Raw genomic sequence first — 20,411 nt, 5'->3', positions numbered from 1 at the left:
ATAATTCAAGTTTTAGGAGTGAGCTTTTTTTTTTTTTTTAAGATTGATGTATTTATTTGGGAGTCAGTTACATAGAGAGGCAGAGAGAGCAAGAGCGAGAGAGAGGCTTTCTGGTTCACTCCCCATCTGGTTGCAAGGGCAGCAGCTGCGCCGATCAGAAGCCAGGAGCCAGGAGCTTCTTCCGGGTCTCCACGAGGGTGCAGGGGCCCAAGGAGTTGGGCCATCCTCCACTGCTTTCCCAGGCCACAGCAGAGAGCTGGATGGGAAGAGCAGCAGGCGGCAGCTTTACCCGCTACACCACAGCGCCGGCCCCACGCAGCTTTAAAAAACTTGTGTTTACCGCAAATGCTCAGCCTACAAGCGCGCGGCAAGCCGGACAGCAGCACGGTCAGTCTGGCAGCGTCGCGGACAATGCGGGTGATTCTGACGTCGCCCGCCGCCTCCCCGCGCTGCAGCCAAGTCGCCGTCGCCCACGGTACCCGAGTGGAAGCTCGCACGCGCCGCGGTTCTAACCCCGCTCGGTTCCCTGCGGACGTCGCGGCCCGTGCTCTCGGGCACGGCCCCGCCGTGGACGCCCCTCCAGGGTCTCCCTCCCGGACCGCGTGGGACACGGCCCCAGTCAGCCCCGTCCCAGGCCGCCCGCTGCCAGCTCCGCGGGGTCCCTCTCCTCTCGGCTGCGCGACCGTGGGGTCTCCGGGCGCGGGGCGGGGCGGTGTCCCGGTGGGCGTGGCGTCCCGGGTGCGGGGCGGAGCCCGGGAGGTGCGGCGCAGGGAGGCGGCCCTGTGGGCGGGGCGTCCCGGGTGCGGGGCTGGGCCCGGGAGGCGGGGGGCGGGGCGGAGGCCCAGTGGGCGGGTCTCCAGGCCGCGGGGCGGGGCGGTGGCCCTGTGGGCGGGGCGCCCCGGGCGCGGGGCGGGGCCCGGGCGGCGCGGCGCGGGGAGGCGGGCGGCGCGCGCCGGCGTCCCCTCGCGCGCGGCCCTGGAGTCCCCGAGGCGCGCGGCCAGCGCAGCTCCGGGCCGCTGCACGCTGAGCAGCCGGGTGGCCGAGGCAGCGCGGGCCGGCTGCTCCCCAGGCATCCTCCTGCGGCCCCTGAGGGGCGAGGGCGAAGGTGAGGCGGAGCGGGGCCGAAACCATGAACCGGAGTTTCCACCGGTCCCAGACCCTGCGCTTCCCCGACTGCGGCGCGGTCGAAGTCAAGAGCAAGGTAAGCCCCGCGCGCCCCCCGCGAGCGCCCAAGCGGCGTCTGAGCCCGCGGCCGGGCGCCGGGGGCCGTTGTCCTGCCCGCCCAAGCGCGGACAAAGCCGGCCCAGGACGGGCTGCTGGCTGCGGCGCTCGGGGGCCGAGGCCGCCGGGGTCTGGGCGCTCGGAACCCACTCCCGGTAGCCGCTCTTTGTTCGGCGAGGAAAGGCGACCCGGGCGCGGCGCACGTTTGGGGGCGGTGTTTCCGGGGCGAGCTGGGGGCCGCCGGCTGCTCGGTCTCGGGGCCGTGCGGGGGCCTCTGGGGGCCGGGCCGGAGGAGGGCCTTGGCCACGCCGCCTCCTTGGTCCCCGCGGGGGAGAGAGCTGCCGCCGGCTCTCTCCTGGGCGCCCGGCCCCGACCCTCAACCCCCGCCCAGCGCGCCGTGCCAGGCCCCCAAGCTCCGGGCGCCTCCCTGGCCCACACCCAGACCCCCTGACCGCGCCCCCGACTCAGGCTGTCCCCCAACCACCAGGCGCGCCCCTGGCGCAGCCACCCAAGCCTCAGGCGCGCCCTCGGCCCAGAAACCCCCACCCGCAGGCGAACCTCCCACGTAGGCCCTGTCCCCACAGGCGCGCTCCCGACACACACCCCGAAGACCCCGAGTCCCGGGCGCGCCCCCGACCCAGTGCTCCCGGCGCGCCCGCCGCCTCCCGCCTGCGCGCCCCGAGCGTGTCCAAACTTGCGCCGCGCGCGCCTGGGTAATTGGCCGGTGGAGCTGGCGCTGCTGCCTCTGCGCGGGCGGCCCCTTAGCGCCTGTGGGCGACCTGTGCAGCCTCTGCATCTTCGCGCCCTTGCATTGCCCTGCCCCGTCCTGGGTAGAGCTCTTGGCACAGCCGTCCGGGGGCGCAGGGCGGCGTTCCGAAGGGGTTGGTGTAGGTTTCCGGGCGTCGGCAGAGGATGGGACGCGGGCCGCAGGGAGCCTTGGGGTTTCCTGCCCCTCCTGGGACGCGCCGTCTCTGAAACTGTCCCCTCACCGGGTTCTGGTTCCGTGGCTCTGAGTGCACACCGGTCCCTACCTTGGAGCACAGGCACCCGCCAGGGCCAGGGCTGCGTGTCGGGGCCGCCTGCTCTGGAGCTGCACCTACGGAAGGGTTACCAGGGATGGGCCGTGTCTGGTTTCACAAAGCTTTCTGTTCCCAGACCTTCGCTGACCCCGAGGTGGTCGTAGAATAGAGCCCCGTCCCCCTGGCCTGGATGCTGCGGACAGCTAGGACCTGCGCGGGCCGTGCCAGCACCATCTGTGCTCATTTCTGTGCCTGCAGATCTGAGATGCCGGCCACCTGCGAGGCCGGGGAGGGCCCCAGGACCCCTCCTGCTGCCTGTTCCCGCTGGCTCCTTGCCTCAAGTGTGAACTGATGCAGGGTGGTAAACCCAGTGCTGCTGCGGGTCTCTCCCAGGCCTTGTCCCTTGCCTCAGGGCCGGGAGGGCAGCAGCCTGCCTTTGAGGTCTCTCGAGTGTGACCTGCCCGCCTCCTCCAGGCTGGCTCTGCAGACTGGGCTTGGGTCTAGGCTCAGACGCTGCAGGTGCTGTCCTGGAAGTGAGAGGCAGAACCACTGGCCTTGGCAGGGCTTGGGGCTGCTCGAGCTGTTTGCGCGCGTCCCTGGGCTCTTCCTTCCGCTCACCCCTTCGTGGTTACTGCTCATGGCCATGGAGCCCACCTCTGCGGGCGCTGCTTGTGGGGAAATGGCCTCCGGGGCCTGCCACTGCCACCCGCGCAGGCTTCCGGCAAGGTGTTTGACTTCTCCAAGGCCCAGCTGTTCTGCCTAGGATGGGCGTGGTTTCTGTTCTGCTGTCCTCCCAAAATAAAAGGAGGCAGTGGTGACAGTGACCAGGTGCCCACAACGTAGGAATGTGTTGCGGGTTGAGGGCCGTGCTGTGTGGTCTGAAAACTGAATCAGGGCCTCTCGGAATTTCTGTCATTAGCCATGTACTGCCCAGGTGCCAGGGTCTCAGGGCAGGGTGTGTGTGTGTGTGTGTCCCCAACCCCTTCCCCATCCCCAAACGGCCACACCTTACTCCAGCCACTCTTGGGTTCCTGTCCAAGCCGCAGTGTGCACTTGGGAGTGCCTTGTGCTCATGCTGTGCAGCCTCCTCACACGAGGCCTGCATGGGAGGGAGGACTCGATGTGCAGGGGAGGGGGACAGGCATCGCCGCGGCCCCTTCTGAGGGTGGCAGGGAGGCCGGTCTCGGTGCAGACTAACCAGAGAGGGATTTTCCCTTGAGAAGACTGGAAACTACGCAGGACCTTATAACTCAGCAGTGCCACGGACTCCCTGCTGTGTCCAGTCCCACCATCATCCACACACTTGCAGTCTCCAGCAACAGAGGAGCCCAGCCCAGAGCCCCTCCTGGCTGCGGAGGACCCTGGTCTCAGCTTTCTCCTGGCTTGCGCGTTGATGACCCACTGCATGGGATCCCAGGCCACACCTTCTGGGCCTCTGTGTCCCGATCTGCAGATGCTGAGACTCTGCTCTGGGCTGCTGCGTGCTCTGTAAAGCTGTCCCACTGCCTGCCAGGCCGGGCTCCGTCTGGCGCTGTCACGGTGCTGGTGCCACAGTTAGGTTCAGAGCGTGGACTAAGGGCTTTCTGCACCGTGCAGGGTTTGTGGTGGGGAGAAGGATGTTCCTTGTGCTTCCTTGTACTGCACTTTTTGAATTCCACACAAATACATTATCTCTGTACTCAGGGACCACAGCTGAGCATGGCGAGGTAAACGTGAGGTATTCCTGTTGCAGGGGCCCAAGGGCTCGGGCCATCTTCTGCTGCTTTCCCAGGCCACAGCAGAGAGCTGGGTTGGAAGTAGAGCAGCCGGGACTCGAACCAGAGCCCCTATGGGATGCCGGCACTGCAGGTGGCGGTTTTACCCGCTATGCCACAGTGCTGGCCCCAAGACACCTTCTGTATGCGTAACACTTTTGGCTTCTAGAACTTGTGTCATGTGGACACCTTGTTTGGTGGCCTGCTTATGCCTTCAAGCTTAGTAGTGTATTACAAGCAGGTTTTTGGTTTTTTTTTTGTTTTGTTTTGTTTTTTGGTGTGTATGTGTCATTAATGTCTTTAAAAAGCAGTTTTTGTAAAATGTCTGCATAGTATGCCATCCCATGTCTAACCATGAAAATTTCACCAATATACTTCTCATTAATTTCCGTGGTAAGCAGCTGTGATGTTTTTACATTGAAGCCTTTATCTAAAGCCATGCATAGAAAATACTTAGATGAAGTATATAAAGATTATTGATTCTATTAAATCAGGGCAGAACTCTTCCTGTTCCCTTAGGACAGACTTCTCGCAGTGAAATTACTGGGTGAAGGCTTTGAATACGTATTGCTGAATTTTCTTCCAGAAAGTCTCTTCTGCCAGGCTATGGACTCTGTTTCCTGGCTGTCCACCCTCTCTTCCTTCCTCTTTCAGCACGTTCTTTCCCAGTTAGGGAGGCGAAATAGCATCCCACTGTTTTAATGTGTGTTTCTTATTTGTGAGTTGCAAATTCTCCTGTCTGATGGCTATTGGTACATCTGTTTTTAACTGCCTGTCTTTGTCCTGCGCCTTTTTTTTCTATCAGTGTTCTGACTTTTTGTTGATTTATGGGAGCTGCTTGCCATGGAGGCTGCTGAGAGTGGGTGGTGTCAGGTGCCGAGTGGAACTGGCACGCTTGCCCTGGGCATTGGACCTGGGCCCTCCAGGAGGGTGAATGTGTGAGGAGCAGTGTGGTGGCCTGGTTGATGATGTGGCTGGCCAGGTCTTGCTGGGGACAGCTGGACATTTGGGGGGAGAACCCCTGAGTACAGCTTTTGAAGTTTGCACTTCTGCTCAGGTCCCCAAGATCTTATCTCAGGCTAAGCTGTTGTTGGCTTTCCTGGCCCTGTGGGGACACACCCTTCTGCCTGGTGTGATGAGACAGCTGCCAGCATGGGACCTGGGTCAGGCATCCCCATTGGGTGGCTGGGGACTTGCCTCCCGTGGGCCAGTTGAGAACTGCCTGGACATGGTTTGACTCACTTGAATGTGCCAGCTACACCCTTTTAAGGTTCTGGTTTTGTTTTATTTTTTGTATGTCTGTTTAAACAGGTTCTGTGACTTCAGCTGTGGGAGACTCTTATGAAGGAACCCAGGTGGGGTCAGTCTGCCGGCCACTGACAGGCCCTGCCCAGGAGGTGCTAGCCTCTGAGGGTCTGTGAGCAGCAGACTCCCGATGGCTGTCTTGGGGGCACCCCAGCTAGCCGGAGGGTTAGGGCCTTTCTTAGGGCCTGTGACACTCAGGCACAGGACTGAGTTGTTTGAATGTCAGGGACTTGGGGATGGAGCCACTTACAGTCTCCGAAGCTCTTTCAGTCACGTCTGGAGTGAGTGCCGTGAGGAAGGCGTCTACCCTTTCCCGTGCAGGAGTCTTATCGGGGCAGCAAGGGGGTTCCTGGAATGGCAGCCGCAGAGCATCCTGGGATGTTAGGTTTGTGGGTGGCTATGCTTGCAGATCTTCACATTGGCTCCCCACTTGGTCTTGGCACATCTCAGCTGCACCCTGAGCCTGGGAGTGCCGTGCTCCTGTGTGGCCCCAGGGTCTTCTCCCAGCACATGCCTAAGCCTTGCTCTGGGGTTGCTCCTTGCAGGCTGGGATAGAGAGGGTGGCCCAAGCTGGGCGCTGCCCGCTGAAGCATTTCTTATCATTTACACAGCAACCCGACCAATATGTGAGAGTCCTTCAAACAGTTTGTGGAGAGGTGGGTGTTTGGTATAGGCAACACCTAGTGAAGACGCTGGGCCTAGTGCTCACGACACAGTTAGGACCCCACGTCTGTCTCCTGCCTGGCAGAGGAGCCCAGTTACTTGAATTGTCACTCTGCCTCACAACGTCCATTTTGGCGGGAAGCTGGAAGGAGAAGTCAGGTGCTGTGGTGTGGGGTTGGGATCCTAACTGGTGTCTTAGGCAGTAGGCCAGGTGCCTTCACTAGGCATTGTCTCCAGAAGGGTGGAAGCACCACCCTTTCCCCACCTGGGGGCTTCCCTTGGTGGTCTAGTGTGCTGGGAGGAACAGCGTTTCCCAGTGGGATGCTTCAGGCAAAATCAGCACCTACAGCATGAAGAGCTGTGCTTTGTGTACAGTAGGTACCCAGTGAATGTTCACTGTGTTGAATTCAGATGAAGCACAACTGGATTTCGCTTTAGAAAATACCTACTTTTGGGCCGGTGCCGTGGCTCAACAGGCTAATCCTCCGCCTAGCGGCGCCAGCACACTGGGTTCTAGTCCCGGTTGGGGCGCCGGATTCTGTCCTGGTTGCCTCTCTTCCAGTCCAGCTCTCTGCTGTGGCCAGGGAGTACAGTGGAGTGCAGTGGAGGATGGCCCATGTGCTTGGGCCCTGCACCCCATGGGAGACCAAGAGAAGCACCTGGCTCCTGCCTTCGGATCAGCGCGATGTGCCAGCCGCAGCGGCCATTGGAGGGTGAACCAATGGCCAAGGAAGACCTTTCTCTCTCTCTCTCTCACTGTCCACTCTGCCTGTCAAAAATTTTAAAAAAAGAAAATACCTACTTTTTGAGGAAGATAACAAATATAAATGAGTTTCAATATTCTTGCACTCAAATAAACTTGCTTTTAAATTCAATTCCCATACATTTTTTGAAATACCTCTGAACTTGATGTACAGTTGGCCTAATTCTCAGGGTATCTCCGAGGGTCCAGTGCCTGTGAAGGTAACGTGTTGGTGTCATGGGAGGCGGCAGGATGAGCTAAGCAAAACCAAGGACCTTTGGAAATTAAGAATCCATGTTTCTGGAGTAGGCATTTAACCTAGCTGCATCTCACATTGGACTGCCTGGGTTCAGTTCCTGGCTTTGGCTCCTGACTCCAGCTTCCTGCAAATGCACACCCTGGGAGGTGTCTGATGGCTCAGGGACTTGGGTCGGGAGACCTGGGTTGAGTTCCCAGCTCCTGACGTTGGCCCAGTCCAGCCCTGCACACTGCCGGTATTTGGGGAGCGAACCAGTGGACGGGATCTCTCTGTCTCTGCCTCTGCCTCAGTTGCAAGCTGAGAGCCTGCTTTCGCCAGCTCTGTCTTCAGGGTTGGCGCTTGTGTCCTGCTTTGTCAGGCACGTCAGTCTTGTGACTTCCTCTTCCAGAATCACTTGGCTTCCTCAGGTGCTCCAGGAGCCAGGGAGCTGGACCAGTGCACATCTCCAGGCATCTTTGACTGTTAGCATCCCCTGGTCCCTGAGTACAAGAGCCCGTCCCTCCCTCCCCCATCCATCCTGTCCTCCCATTTCTCTCCCTCTCTCCCCTCCCCTCCTCTCCCCCTCCCCTCCTCTCCATCTCTTTCTCCCCTCCCCTCCTTTCCCTCCTTCTCTCCCCCATCCATCCTTTCCTCCCCATTTCTCTCCCTCCCTCCCCTCCTCTCCATCTCTCCCTCACCCCTCCCCTCCCCTCCTCCCCATTTATCTCCCTCCCCCTTCTTTCCATCTCTCTCTCCCCCCTCCCCTCCTCTCCATCTCTCCCTCCCTCCTTCCCCTTCCCTCCTCCCCATTTCTCTCCCTCCCCCTCATCTCCCTCCCCTCCCCTCCCCTCCTCTCCAACTCACCCTCTCCTCCCCCCTCCCCCCTCCATCCACACTCCTTGTGCTCACAGCAGGGAGGTCTTAGGGTGATGCTCCAGTCCCCGTCTTCAACCAAAATGGGTCTGCTGTGTTTGGGCTGTATGTGTAGCATTTTCCTTGATGGATTAAAAGGCTTTTTAGTCTTTTTAGCCTTAAAAAGTTTTGTTTATTTGAAAGCAGAGTGACGGGGAGTCACTCCTCACATGGCCACAGTAGTCAGGGTTGGACCAAGCTGAAGCCAGGAGCTGGGAACTCCAGGTCTCCCGCGTAGCCAGCAGGGACTCACTAACCTGAGCTGTTGTCTGCTACTTCACAGGCGCATAGCAGGGAGCTGGATCGGAAGCCATGTAGCCGGGACTTGAACTGGCGCTCTGGTACTGGATGCGGCAGTCATGAGCAGTGGCCCAACCTGCAGTGCCACAATGCCCACCCCAGAAAGAGGCTTTGAAAACCCCCGAAGTGCAGGTGGTTTCAGCCTGGGCCATTGGGCTCTCCCGTGTGGTTCATCCACAGTAAATTTATGGTGTTGTCTGTCTTCCCCGGCAAGCCTAGACAGAGTTCCCAGACTGCGCCGTGAGCTGCTCTGCTCAGCCCAGCGTCCACACAGTCCGTCCATGCTATGTGTAGCAGTGGAACCTGGCCTTGCATTATTTTAATGCCTGCTTATCTGTTCTGTTGGCAGAGGAGTGGGTTGTTTCCAGGTCTGCGTCCTTGGGTGGCTGTGCACCCGTGTTGCTCTTCAGTGCATGGACTGGGCAGAAGATCAGTCATGGCTTTCGGGCTGCCATCCTCTGACGCTCAGAGCTGGCCTTTCTGTAAGCGCACAGCAATGGGTCATTCCCTGGGGCCCTCTGGTGGGTGGAGAGTGGGCCTGGTGCCACACAGCAAGTCCTGGGACTCCTCTGTGGTGCCCACTCTGGGTCTCATGTGTGACACAGATGTGTAGCACTTTGTGTGTGGTGAGCTCTGAGAACCTGCAGAAGCCCAGGGCTCTCCCTCTGCCTTTGCCCCAGGTGGTGTGCCTGCGTGGTCCCATGGGCAGCTCATCACTTGAGGGTGCTGACGAGGCTCCGTGTGTCCCACCTCCCGCGCCAGCCCCTTTACTCTGTCTTGTCACCTGCATCAGTTCCACATTGACAGATGTTTCTCTGCCTTTGCTTCTGATACAGGATGGATGGTGCTAACAGGTCCAGGAAGGTTTCCCCTCAAGTAGGGCAGGTGCCAGAGTGGAAGGGCCCTCAGTGGCCAGTGGTTAAGGGCTGTGGGGGCATTGAAGCAGTTGAGGTTAGAGGGTCAGCTGGCCTAGAGGAGATTCTGATGCTACAGGGGCCTGAGGCATCTTCTTCCATGCCCCGTCTGCCATGCCTCACTCTCGCAGGCATGAAGTGAGACAGCAGTCTTTGCTGCATGAACCGTGGTCCCCTGTGAGTGGAGGCTGTGGTACCCTGCCCTGACCCCCGTGGCCTGTGGTCACCCCAGGCCCATCAGGACCTGTCCTGGTGCAGCCGTGGCCCCTGAGTCATGCTGTGTTGAATGCTCTGTCGCTAGGGCACCTGTGCCGTCTGAAAACTGTGCACCACATGCTCCTTTTTCTGGAGGTGGGATTCTCTGCCTGGAAGGTGGCACCGTACCTGGAGAGACAGCAGCACTGTGGTGAAAACGTCTCAGGAGAGGCGCTCCCTGGCGTCTCGGCCGTGAAGATCGTGTGTCCTCCAACCACTGCCACACGGGAGCAGCTTCCCGGGGCTGTGGCCCTCGTAGCTGCGGCAGGGCGAGGCAGGTTGGGGCTGGTGGTGCCTCCCTGAACCAGGTGGTAGTAGCCAGGTCACAGCCTGGTCCAAGCCAGCAGTGGGTGCTGAGTAGGTGAGTCGTGGCATTGTGGGGTTTTCCTGAAGTTGTTCCTGGGGTATGGAGTTCTCTGGGGGCCCATCCCATCCCCTCCTGCCCTGGCCCAAGAGCCTGGTCAGGTCTGCAGGGAGATGCTGTCACCAGGCACGAAGAGAGTGCAGGGGGCCGTGATGTTCTCGTGTTTAAATGAAATTTCCCATAGAGCTGGTGCTGTGGCGTAGCAAGTAGAGTTGCCACCTGCAGCGCTGGCATCCGTTATGGGCGCCAGTTTGAGTCCCAGCTGCTCCATCTCCAATTCAGCTCTCTGCTATGGTGGGAGAGCAGCAGAAGATGGCACGGGTCCTTGGGCACCTGCACCTGTGTGGGAGACCCGGGAGAAGCTCCTGGCTCCTGGCTTTGGATTGGTGCAGCTCCAGCTGTTTCGGCCATCTGGGGAGTGAACCAGCAGATGGAAGACCTCTCTCTGCCTCTATCCCTCTGTGACTCTGCCTTTCAAATAATCTTTAAAAAAATGAAATTTCCCTGCTGTAGTGTTCCTTCTTGGGACAGCAGCTGTGTGCCAGGCTTTGTGCCTGCTTTTTGTGGGTACTCAACGGCACCTGAAGGCATCCTGGCTGTGATGAGGACTCTGAGGGTGAGAGAGGCTGTGAACCAGTTGCGTTAAGTCTTAAGCCACCAGTTCCATTAGGGCATCGTCCTGTATCCCGTGACTACAACTCCTGGAAAACGACACCACCTTCCTGGTCTGAGGGCAGGCCACGTGTCTAGCCCCCTCCTGTGCCGGCATCCCCTGCACACTGGCTCAGGGCTGGACTGCACCCTGTGACATTCCCTGTTCCTGCAGCCAGGCCTGGGTCCTGCTCTGAGCACTGGTGTGGGCCATGTTTGGCAGTGTGTGCAGTCTGGGGCAGGTGGGGTGGGAGCAGGAGTGCAGAGTTGAGCACAAACCTTTGTTCTCTGCAGCAGTGGCCACAGTGTTGCTGGTGACCCGGGCCCCTGGCACAGACAAGTCACTCGGTGCACCCTGGTTTAGTTGCTGTGTGCACAGCTTTTCTCTCATGGAAAAGGGTGTTGTGTTTTGAAAAATGGTTTTGAGCAACAGCTGCCTACCAGCAGTGGAAGGGACAGGTCTGAGAGAGCGGACTCCTGCTCAGGAATTGGGAAGTGTGGTCTGAGCCACAGCCACTGCACCCTCTGCTTGTGCCACAGAAGCGGTCCTGTCCCCGCATGTGCCACCGTGGGTCTCTGGAGGGCTCAAGAGCCAGCGCATGATCCTGAGACGCTGCGTGCCTTCTGTAGCCCACAGCAGACAGGCTGGGTACGCTGCTCCCAGTCCCAGCAGCTTCTGTGTGGAGCACAGAGCCTGTTGGTCTTGGATCCTATGGCGGCCCTGTCTTGCACAGGAGCAGGTTCAGAGAAGGGAAATGTGTTTTCCGGAGTTATGCTGTCATAGCAGGGGGTTGGAGCCCAGTGTGCCATCTTGGGGCCTGACTGTTCATGAGGCTGCTCTGTTGTGTGTCCGGGTCTGCCCATCTGCAGAACCCACTGTCTGTGTGAATTCACGGGGGCATGTGGCCCTCTCCCTTATGTCTTGTAGAGTCCTGTGAGGCAGAGGCAGGTGGGCATCCTGGGTTCACACCTTCCCTTTGTCCCCTGTCCAGCCTCAGCGTAGGATCTGTGCCCTTGTGCTCAGTTCTCTTCAGCAGCTCCCTGGTGGTCGGGCCCCGCCTCGTCCCTCCCGCAAGGGATGGCCCTGTCCCTGACCTTCCCCGTGGAGTTCGCCGCCACCTTTGGAGCTCTTTGGTCTGAATTCAGAGTTCAGTCTCAGCTCTTTCACCTGCCAGGCCAGGAGCTCCAGGCAGGTTTCTGTAGTGTCCCAGGCCAGCCACGTTTTCTGGTCTGCAAGAAGAGAGAGGCACGGACTCGGCCTGGCACCAAGTGCGTCCTGTCTGCCGAGCCGTGGGCTGCGCGTCTAGAGCGCTACATGCTCCATGGAGCATGCGTGACCAGAGACAGGAGCGGGTGTGTGGGGGTGCCCGTGCTCAGAGGGGCCACGGGGACAGGTGGTTCTTAGCCCAGCAGTTACCTGGGCAGTCTGTGCTTGTCCAGGCAGTTCTGCAGGTGCCGGCAGCTACCCATCATTGCTGTGGATTGTGGTGGGTGGACAGGGCACCGGAAGGGGCTGGGCTCCACCCCATCTGACTCAACAGGTCTGTGGCCTGGTTTTAAACTGTGTCTCGACATGTCGGCCCCAGAAGCCATCCACAGCGTGCTACTGCTAAGTCCCATACTGACGGCCTCTCTCTCTCCTTCCCTCCCTTCCTCTCTCTCCCTCTCCCTCCCTATCTTTCCCTCCCTCTCCCTCCTTCCCTCCCCCTCCCTCCCCCTCTCTGCCTTTCTCTCCCTCCCCCTTTCCCTCTCTCTCTCTCCCCCTCCCTCTCTCTCTCCCTCTTTCTCTCCCTCCCTCCCCCTTCCCTCTCTCTCTCTCTCTCTTTCCCCCTCCCTCCCTCCCTCTCTCTCTCTCTCCCTTCCTCCCTCTCTGTCCCTCCCTCTCTCCCTCTCTGTCCCTCTCTCCCTCCCTCCCTCTCCCTCCCTCTCTCTCCCTCTCCCTCCCTCTCTCTCCCTCTCCTTCCCTCTCTCTCTTCTTCTCTCTCCCTCTCCCTCCCTTCCTTCCTCCCCCCTCCCTCCCTCCCTCCCCCTTCCCTCTCTCTCTCTCTCCCCCTCCCTCTCTCTCTTCCTCCCTCTCTCTCTTCCTCTCTCCCCCCAGTTTTCTGTGGGGCAGGCAGGTGCCCACACATAGCACAGCTCTGTCCCCCAGAGATCAGAGGTGGCCCACTTAAATCTTCCGGTCAGGCTTCCCCCAGCCCTGTCTGACTGTCCCCTGCCAGTGCCTGGGCCCCTAGTAACACAGGGCCTTGCCTCTGGAATTGTGTTCTGGTGATCCAGGACCCCAGATGAAGGGCCTGTGGGTCTCCCTGCAGCATCTGACGCACTGGGGGTCCTGCGGGGCTGGCTGCGGCTGCCCTGAGTCCCTGTGCTGGGGTGAAGCCCACTCTGCCCTTGCTCCTCACCCAGTTGTTCCCTTTCGCTGTATGTCCAGTTTAAAAGAGGGCCTGTTTTCCACATGGCCTCTCATTTCTCAGTTTGTGATTACACATTGTGTAGCCCCTGGCAACCCCCAGCCCCACCAAGGCAGGTTGGTTAATGATTGGCACTGTGCACTCTGTGCCAGCTCAGGGCAGGCCCCAGCTGGCCTCTCCGTTGTGAAAGGCGGATGGCAGTGGGCAGGGCGGGCTGGCATCCCAGTTGTGATAGAGGGATGGCAGTGGGCAGGGTGGGCCCCAGCTGGCATCTCAGTTGTGATAGGCGGATGGCAGTGGGCAGGGCGGGCCCCAGCTGGCATCCCAATTGTGATAGACAGATGGCAGTGGGCAGGGCGGGCCCCAGGTATCTCCGTTGTGATAGGCAGATGGCACTAGGAAGGGCGGGCCCTGGCTGACATCTCAGTTGTGATAGGCGGATGGCACTAGGAAGGGCGGGCCCTGGCTGACATCTCAGTTGTGATAGGCGGATGGCACTGGGCAGGGTGGGTCCCGGCTGGTATTGGAGTTGCGATAGGTGGGTGGCACTGGGCAGGGTGAGCCCTGGCTGGCACTGCAGTTGTGATAGGCAGATGGCACTGGGCTGTTGATGACTTTTTCAACCTTTAGCCCTGAACCTTTTGAGAATCCCCGTGGCCTGGGGCGGTTGGGGGCTGAGGCTGCTGGCTCGGGGAACACTGCCCAGAGCAGGTGCCCAGCGCAGAGGGCAGCAGGCTCGCTGCTGTGGCTGTTCTTTTCGACCCGCAGCTGTTGCTCTGCATACTCTGCTTGGGTTCTGACCGTGTCCAGAGCAGCGCTTCTGTTGGCGCCCTGCGTGTGCTTCTGCGTGATTGCTCCCACCGCCCAGGGCCCACTCTGGTGATGTGCAGAGTGTCTGTCCGTGCCCCGATGACCTGCAGGACTTCGCAAGTGCCCTTGGTCCAGGAAGACTCATATTTCTTTCTTTTTTTTTTTTTTTGACAGGCAGAGTGGACAGTGAGAGAGAGACAGAGAGAAAGGTCTTCCTTTTGCCGTTGGTTCACCCTCCAATGGCCGCCGCGGTAGCGCGCTGCGGCCGGCGCACCGCGCTGATCCGATGGCAGGAGCCAGGTGCTTCTCCTGGTCTCCCATGGGGTGCAGGGCCCAAGGACTTGGGCCATCCTCCACTGCACTCCTGAGCCACAGCAGAGAGCTGGCCTGGAAGAGGGGCAACCGGGACAGGATCGGTGCCCCGACCGGGACTAGAACCCGGTGTGCCAGCGCCGCAAGGCGGAGGATTAGCCTAGTGAGCCGCGGCGCCGGCTAGGAAGACTCATATTTCAAGAGCACGAGTTTCCTGGTGGCCAAGAGGGGCCCCTCCCCGAGCAGTCTGCCAAGGAGGATGTCTCCGTGGCCAGGACGAGAAACAGTCGCAGTCTCGTCCTGTGGGGGTGACTGAGGCTGGGGAGCAAGTGCCAGGCAGGGGGCTGGGCCCTGCTGGCCCATCCAGGCCCTTCTCTGCTCTGGGAAGCGGGGCTGACGGGGCCCAGGCTGAGCTTACGGTGAACACAGCGGAGAGGCTCCTGCAGGACCCGTGCTGGGCAGGCGGGGGCGGCTCTCTGCCTGGACTGCAGAGCCTCACCGTCCTTCCCTCTTCAGGTCTTGCTTTTCCTCCTCACTCTGCACACTTTCCTCGATACACAGGGTGGCACATGTCACTCAGGCAGCATTGATTGATCTCCTGTTTCAAGCTAGGACCAGGCATAAAGAGAGGGGATGTGATTCCCCATGTCAGAGAGAGTCTGTCCTATGTCTCTGAGGTGGATACCATGTTGGGGGACAGTGAGGCCTGAGCCTACTGCTGTGGGAGCAATAGGAAGAGGACAGTCAGGGAGGGCTCCCTGGAGCAGGTGACCCACGAGGATGGGGTGTAGACCAGCCTTCCGAGCTGATGGGGAGTCTGAGTGCGCTCAGAGAGAAGGACCTCATGTGGGAGCCACGGTGCACACTGTGCCACCACTGTTTGGAGAGGGCTGGAGAGCAGCGCAGGGCGTGGGGAGGCACTGGGGCTGCAGGAGGCTTCGTGATGTGATGGTCGGTGTCCACCCGACTGACCCCTCCTGTGGTGCTCCTCTCCTGTCCCTGTGGCTCTCAGTCCAACGCACCGTTTTCTGGCTGCTTCCCCAGGTGCCAGTTTCTCTGAGCTGCTCACTGTGTCCCCGCGTGGAGCAGAGTAGGCTTCGTGAACCGCTCATTTGTCCACTGGTTTGCTCGCTCAGTAAGTGCTGGTACAGGCTCTGAGCGGGGTAGCACAGAGACCACATTTTTCTTCCATAGCCATGAGTGCAGCCCAGGAGGATGCTGGTTCAGTGAGTGGGCTCCCAACAGTGGTTTGAAAGAGGGAATCCAAATGAAGTGACAGGTGTCACTCCGAGGGCCCGCCGTCCCTGGGGGCTCACAGAGTTGCTCTCTTGTGAATGGAGCTTCTCCTTTGAGAATCCTTTCTGCTGTGGGGTGAGAGGTCCTGCCCTTGGGAGTCACCTGCCTGCAGCAGGCATGTGGTCCCCTGTCGAGGGCATGGCTGGGAGTTGTGACCCCAGCCTCCCCACCCCCCCAAGTCTGGCCGGAGCTTTGCTGTGCTCCTTCTTGGGAGTTTGGAAACAAAGCCTTTTTTCAGGAAAAGCACCCAGGCCCTCAGGCAGCTGCTGGGTGCACTGTGGGTCACATGGGCTTGTTTCTTACTCACCATTTGCAAGTGTGCTTGAAACATTGCCTTCTTGTTTTGCTGACCGTGGGCTGGTGTTAGGCTCCAGCTGGGCGGTGGCAGTAGCAAACACCGTGGACACGTGGACGTCAGGCACTCACTGCCCCACGGAGGGCGGGGAGCCCCTTCTGTGACATCATGTCTGCCAGTCAGTGTCAATCAATCAAACTTCTAAGCTGGTTGACAAGTGTGGTACATTAGTCTAGTGAAGATTCGAGTGCCTACTTTGTGCTTGGAGTTGTGGGGCACAGATCCGCTTCCTGCTACTTACAACGTGGCAGTAGAAGTTCCACATCTGTGCGAGGAAACCTGTGCCCAGCAGAGCCTGGCTGGTGGGCGCTCTTCGTCCGTGCGTCTCCCCTGGTCAGCGTGACGAGGCCTCGGCTCTGGTCACGTTCATGACCCCAGTGACCTGACTTTTCTCAAGTACAGGGTGTCTGCAGATTGGGGGTACCTCCCACATAGAACCATGGGCATCCAGCAAACAGTGTTGTAAAAATAGGGGGGCTGGTGCTGTGGCGCAGAGAGTAAAATCACCTGCGATTCCGGGTCCCACACCGGTGCTGGTTCATGTCCTAGTTGCACCACTTCTGATCCAGCTCCCTGCTAATGGCCTGAGAAAGCAGTGGACGATGGCCCAAGTGCTTAGATGCCTGCACCCGTGTGGGAGACTGAGAAGAAGCTCCTGGCTTCTACCTGGTCCAGCCACAGCTGTTGCAACCATTTGAGGAATGAACCTGCAGAAGGAAGCTCTCTCTGTCTCTTGTTCTCTCTCTCTCTAACTCTTTTAAATAAAAAATTAAATCTTAAAAAAAAAAACAAAACAGGAGCAGGCAGTTTGGCACAGTGGCTAAGATGTCACTTGGGACAGCTGCATTCCCTATAGGGAGCACCTGGGTAAAAGTCCTGGCTCCTCTGCTTCTGATCCAGCTTCTTGCTAATGTGCACCCTGAGGGGCAGTGATGATGGCTCACTTCCTGGGTCTCTGCCACCTGTGTGGAAGACCTGGGTTGAATGCCAGGCTCCTGGCTCTGACCTGGCCCTGCCCTGGCTGTTGCAGGTATTTGGGGAGGATGCCAGCAGGTAGAAGATCTCTCCCTTCCTCCTTCCCTCCTTTCCCCCCTCCCTCCCTCCCTCCTTCTCTCCTTTCCCCCCTCCCTCCCTCCCTTCTTCCCTCCTTTCCCTCCCTTCCCTGTTTCCCTCCCTTCCCTCCTTCCCTCCCTTCCCTCCCTCCCTCCCTCCCTCCCTCTCTCCCTCCCTCCCTCTTTCCCTCCCTTCCTTTATTTGACAGATAAGAGTTAGACAGTGAGGGAGAAAGACAGAGAGAAATGTCTTTCTTCCATTGGTTCATTCCCCAAATGGCCACTATGGCCAGAGCTACACTGATCTGAAGCCAGGAGCCAGGTGCTTCTTCCTGGTCTCCCATCTGGGTGCAGGCGCCCAAGCACTTGGGCCGTCCTCCACTGCCTTCCTGGGCCACGACAGAGAACTGGACTGGAAGAGGAGCAACTGGGACTAGAACCCGGTGCCCATATGGGATGCTAGTGCTTCAGGCAGAGGATTAACCAAGTGAGCCACGGTGCTGGCCCCTCTCTGTACCTTTCAAATAAAATAAAAATTAAAAAAATAAAGAAAATGGTTCCTTAAAAAATACATATGAGGGATGGCATTGTGGTACTGCTTGCAATACCAGCGTCCCTTATCAGAAGCACCAGTTCCAGTCTGGCTGCTCTGCTTCTGATCCAGCTTCCTGCTAATGTGCTGGGAAAGCAGCAGATGATGGTCCAAGTGCTTAGGTACCTGCCACCTGCTCCTGGCCCAGGCCTGGCTGCTGCATTTGGGAACTAAACCAACTAATGGAAAGTCTCCCTCTCTTTCTCCCCCTTTCTGTTTCACTATGGCTCTTGAATAAATAAATAAATCTTAAATACATAGGAACTAAGTGAACAAGATCCATGGAGTAGATCATTGTGTAGAAAAGAGAGGCGATAGGAGCACATGCATTCGCCCTCGTGTTAGTGAACTGTCTCCTGAGGGGCACAAAAACACAACCATTAGTTGCCTATGGGGGGGGGGGGGTGCTGGGTGGCTGGGAGACTTTTTTTTTAAAAGATTTATTTATTTGAAAGAGTTAGAAAGAGAGGGACACACACACACACTCACATACAGATTTGCCCAGAACTTCTGAATCAGGACTCAGGGCCTCTTGGCAGGCAGGAAGAATTTTGAATGAATGTTTCTTTAAGATAGAAAAAAAAAAGGGCCGGCGCCGTGGCTCAACAGGCTAATCCTCCGCCTTGCGGCGCCGGCACACTGGGTTCTAGTCCCGGTCGGGGCACCGATCCTGTCTCGGTTGCCCCTCTTCCAGGCCAGCTCTCTGCTGTGGCCAGGGAGTGCAGTGGAGGATGGCCCAAGTGCTTGGGCTCTGCACCCCATGGGAGACCAGGAGAAGCACCTGGCTCCTGCCATCGGAACAGCGCGGTGCGCCGGCCGCAGCGCACTACCGCGGCGGCCATTGGAGGGTGAACCAACGGCAAAAGGAAGACCTTTCTCTCTGTCTCTCTCTCACTGTCCACTCTGCCTGTCAAAAAAAAAAAAAAAAAAGAAAAAGAAAAAAAAAAGGGTTTTATTTAAATCTTCTGGAGCCATTCTTGCTCTGAATTAAATATGTTTCTACACGAGTAGATTTTTGTTAAGCTTATGGTAGGTTTAGATAGGCCCTCTTAGGTGTCAAGAAAAAGAAATACTGGCATTTTACCATCTTTTACCAGGAAAATAAGAAATCATCTTGGTAACGGGGATGACTTATCCTTGAGGGCAGACATCGAGTGAGAAAAGAATTCTGTCTCCAGGGCCCTGTGACTCCAGAAAGCCACTCAGGCAAAGCTTGGGTTTCTGAGCTGGAGGAGGGCAGAGGGGTGAGAGTGGACAGGGGCGTGGGAAGGCCAGTTCCACCCTGTTGGACGCCTGCCTGCTGCCCTCCTCCCCAGCTCACGCGGTGGGGCCCACTGGGACCAGCAGAGCTCGCTGTACCAGCTGGGTCGGGCTCAGCCTTGTGTCCGGTGCTGCCTTCGAGGACCTGGCTGGGTTGGGGTGCCGCCTTTCCTCGCCTGCTCGCTTGAGTCCTTGGGGTTCCCTGTTTGCCAGGAGCAAAGGCAGAGCCTCCAGTCATTCCACGTGGTGCCAGCCCCGACGCCCACATTTCTGAGTGTGGTTTCCAATCAGCCTTCATGGCAGTTTGAACCAATGAGGCAAACTTTCTCTTTTATTGACCGCCATTACTATGATATGAAATTTATACCTTCAAAGGGTGAGACTGTGTGGTTTGTATGGTCACAGCTATGCAATGCAGAACATTTCCTCGCTCTCAAAAGAAAGCCGAGCCCTCAGCTCCCGTGCCACGCTTCTGTGCATTGTGGGCGCTGCGTAGATGTGGGGCGCACTGCCTGGGTCTCAGGTCTTTCCCTCACTGTGGCGTGGGTCGTGACTTGGTCCCTTTGTCAGGCTGTGATTTGGTTACTTGTGTGTAGCATTTTGTTTGTCCATCAGCTGTTTGATGGGCACTGGGCCTGTTTTCACTTTTGGGCTCTTTGCTGCTGCCCTGAACATGTGTGTGCAGGTTTTTGTTCAGTTTCTTTGGGGTGTGTACCTAGCAGTGGAATTGCTGGGTCTTAGGGTAGCACCTTGTTAACATTTTGGCTGCCCAGTTGTTTATCAAAGCGGTTGTACCATTTTACATTCCTACCAGAAGTATATAGGAGTTCAGATTCTCACCAACGTGCTGTTGCAGCCACCTTGTAGGTGTGAAGTGGTGACTCAGGCACTTTGTACATTTCTCTAATGAAGAGAGATGTTGAGCATCTGTATGTATGTGTTGGCCGTTTGTATCTTCTTTGGAGAAATGCCTCCTTAAGTACTTTGTCCCTTTTAAAAAAATTATTTATTTTTTTATTTAAAAGGCAGAGTGACAGAGAGAGAGAGAAAATTGATTTTCCATTTGCTGATTCTTCGCCCAAATGTCTGTAGTAGCCAGGGCTGGGTGAGGCCAAAGCCAAGAGCCAGAAACTCCTTCCGGGTCTCCCACATGGGTGGTAGACACCCACGTACTTGGCCCATCATCCACTGCTTTCCCAGGTACATTAGCAGGAAGCTGCATCAGAAGTGAGGAGCCAGGATTTTAGCTGGAGTCCGATAAGGACGTGGTTGCTAAAGGTAGAGGCTTAACCGGCTGTGCTGTGATGCCCGTTTTTTAATGGGGTGGTTTGTGTTTTTATTGTTGAGTTCTAGGAGTTCTTTATATATTCTTGGTGCAAAAGCCTTTGAAATATTTATAAATGTTTTCTCCCAGTCTTTATTTTTTCACTTTCTTGAGGGTTTCCTTTGAAGATGAAAAGTTTTAAATTTAATTAACTGCAGTTTATCTGTTCTGTTGCTTATGCTTTTGATGTCATATCTTAGAAATTGCTGCCTAACTCAAGTAATGAAAATTTAATCTTGTGTTTTCTTCCATGAGTTTTATAATTTTAGCTCTCACATCTAGTCTGTCATCCAATTTGAGTTAATCTTTTTAAAAATATTTGATTATTATTTTGAAAGAGTTACAGAGAGCGAGAAAGAGGGAAAAACAGAGAAAGAGAGAGAGCGCGCACTTGATCTTCCATCCGCTGATCCGCTCCCCAAACGGCTGCGGTGGCCATCACCGAACCCGGCCAACGCCAGGAGCCGGGAGCCTCCTCCAGGTCTCCCACGTGGGTAGCAGGCTCCCAGACTCCTGGGCCATCTTCTGTTGCCTTCCCAGACCATTAGCAGGGAGCTGGATCAGAAGTGGAGTAGCCAAGGCTTAAACAGGTACCCATATGGGATACCAGTGTCGCCGTGCCACAATATCGGCCCCTAAGTTAATTTTTTTAAAAGATTGT

General features: G+C 57.6%; 1 protein-coding gene across 1 annotated transcript in view; it reads left to right on the top strand.

The window, feature by feature from the left end:
• The first annotated feature begins 1,014 nt into the window (after nucleotides 1-1,014).
• PARD6G (par-6 family cell polarity regulator gamma) overlaps nucleotides 1,015-20,411 on the top strand; it is a 75,337-nt gene continuing 55,940 nt past the window's right edge. The window contains exon 1 of the mRNA XM_062200321.1: nucleotides 1,015-1,201. Coding sequence (XP_062056305.1) covers nucleotides 1,130-1,201 — 72 coding nt within the window. The 5' untranslated portion in view covers nucleotides 1,015-1,129. The remainder of the gene's footprint in view (nucleotides 1,202-20,411) is intronic.

The sequence above is a fragment of the Lepus europaeus genome, chromosome 9 (assembly GCF_033115175.1).
Source record: "Lepus europaeus isolate LE1 chromosome 9, mLepTim1.pri, whole genome shotgun sequence".
Lineage (NCBI taxonomy): Eukaryota > Metazoa > Chordata > Mammalia > Lagomorpha > Leporidae > Lepus > Lepus europaeus.
Note: the sequence above shows the minus strand (reverse complement) of the source record. Positions and strands in the feature narration are given on the sequence as shown.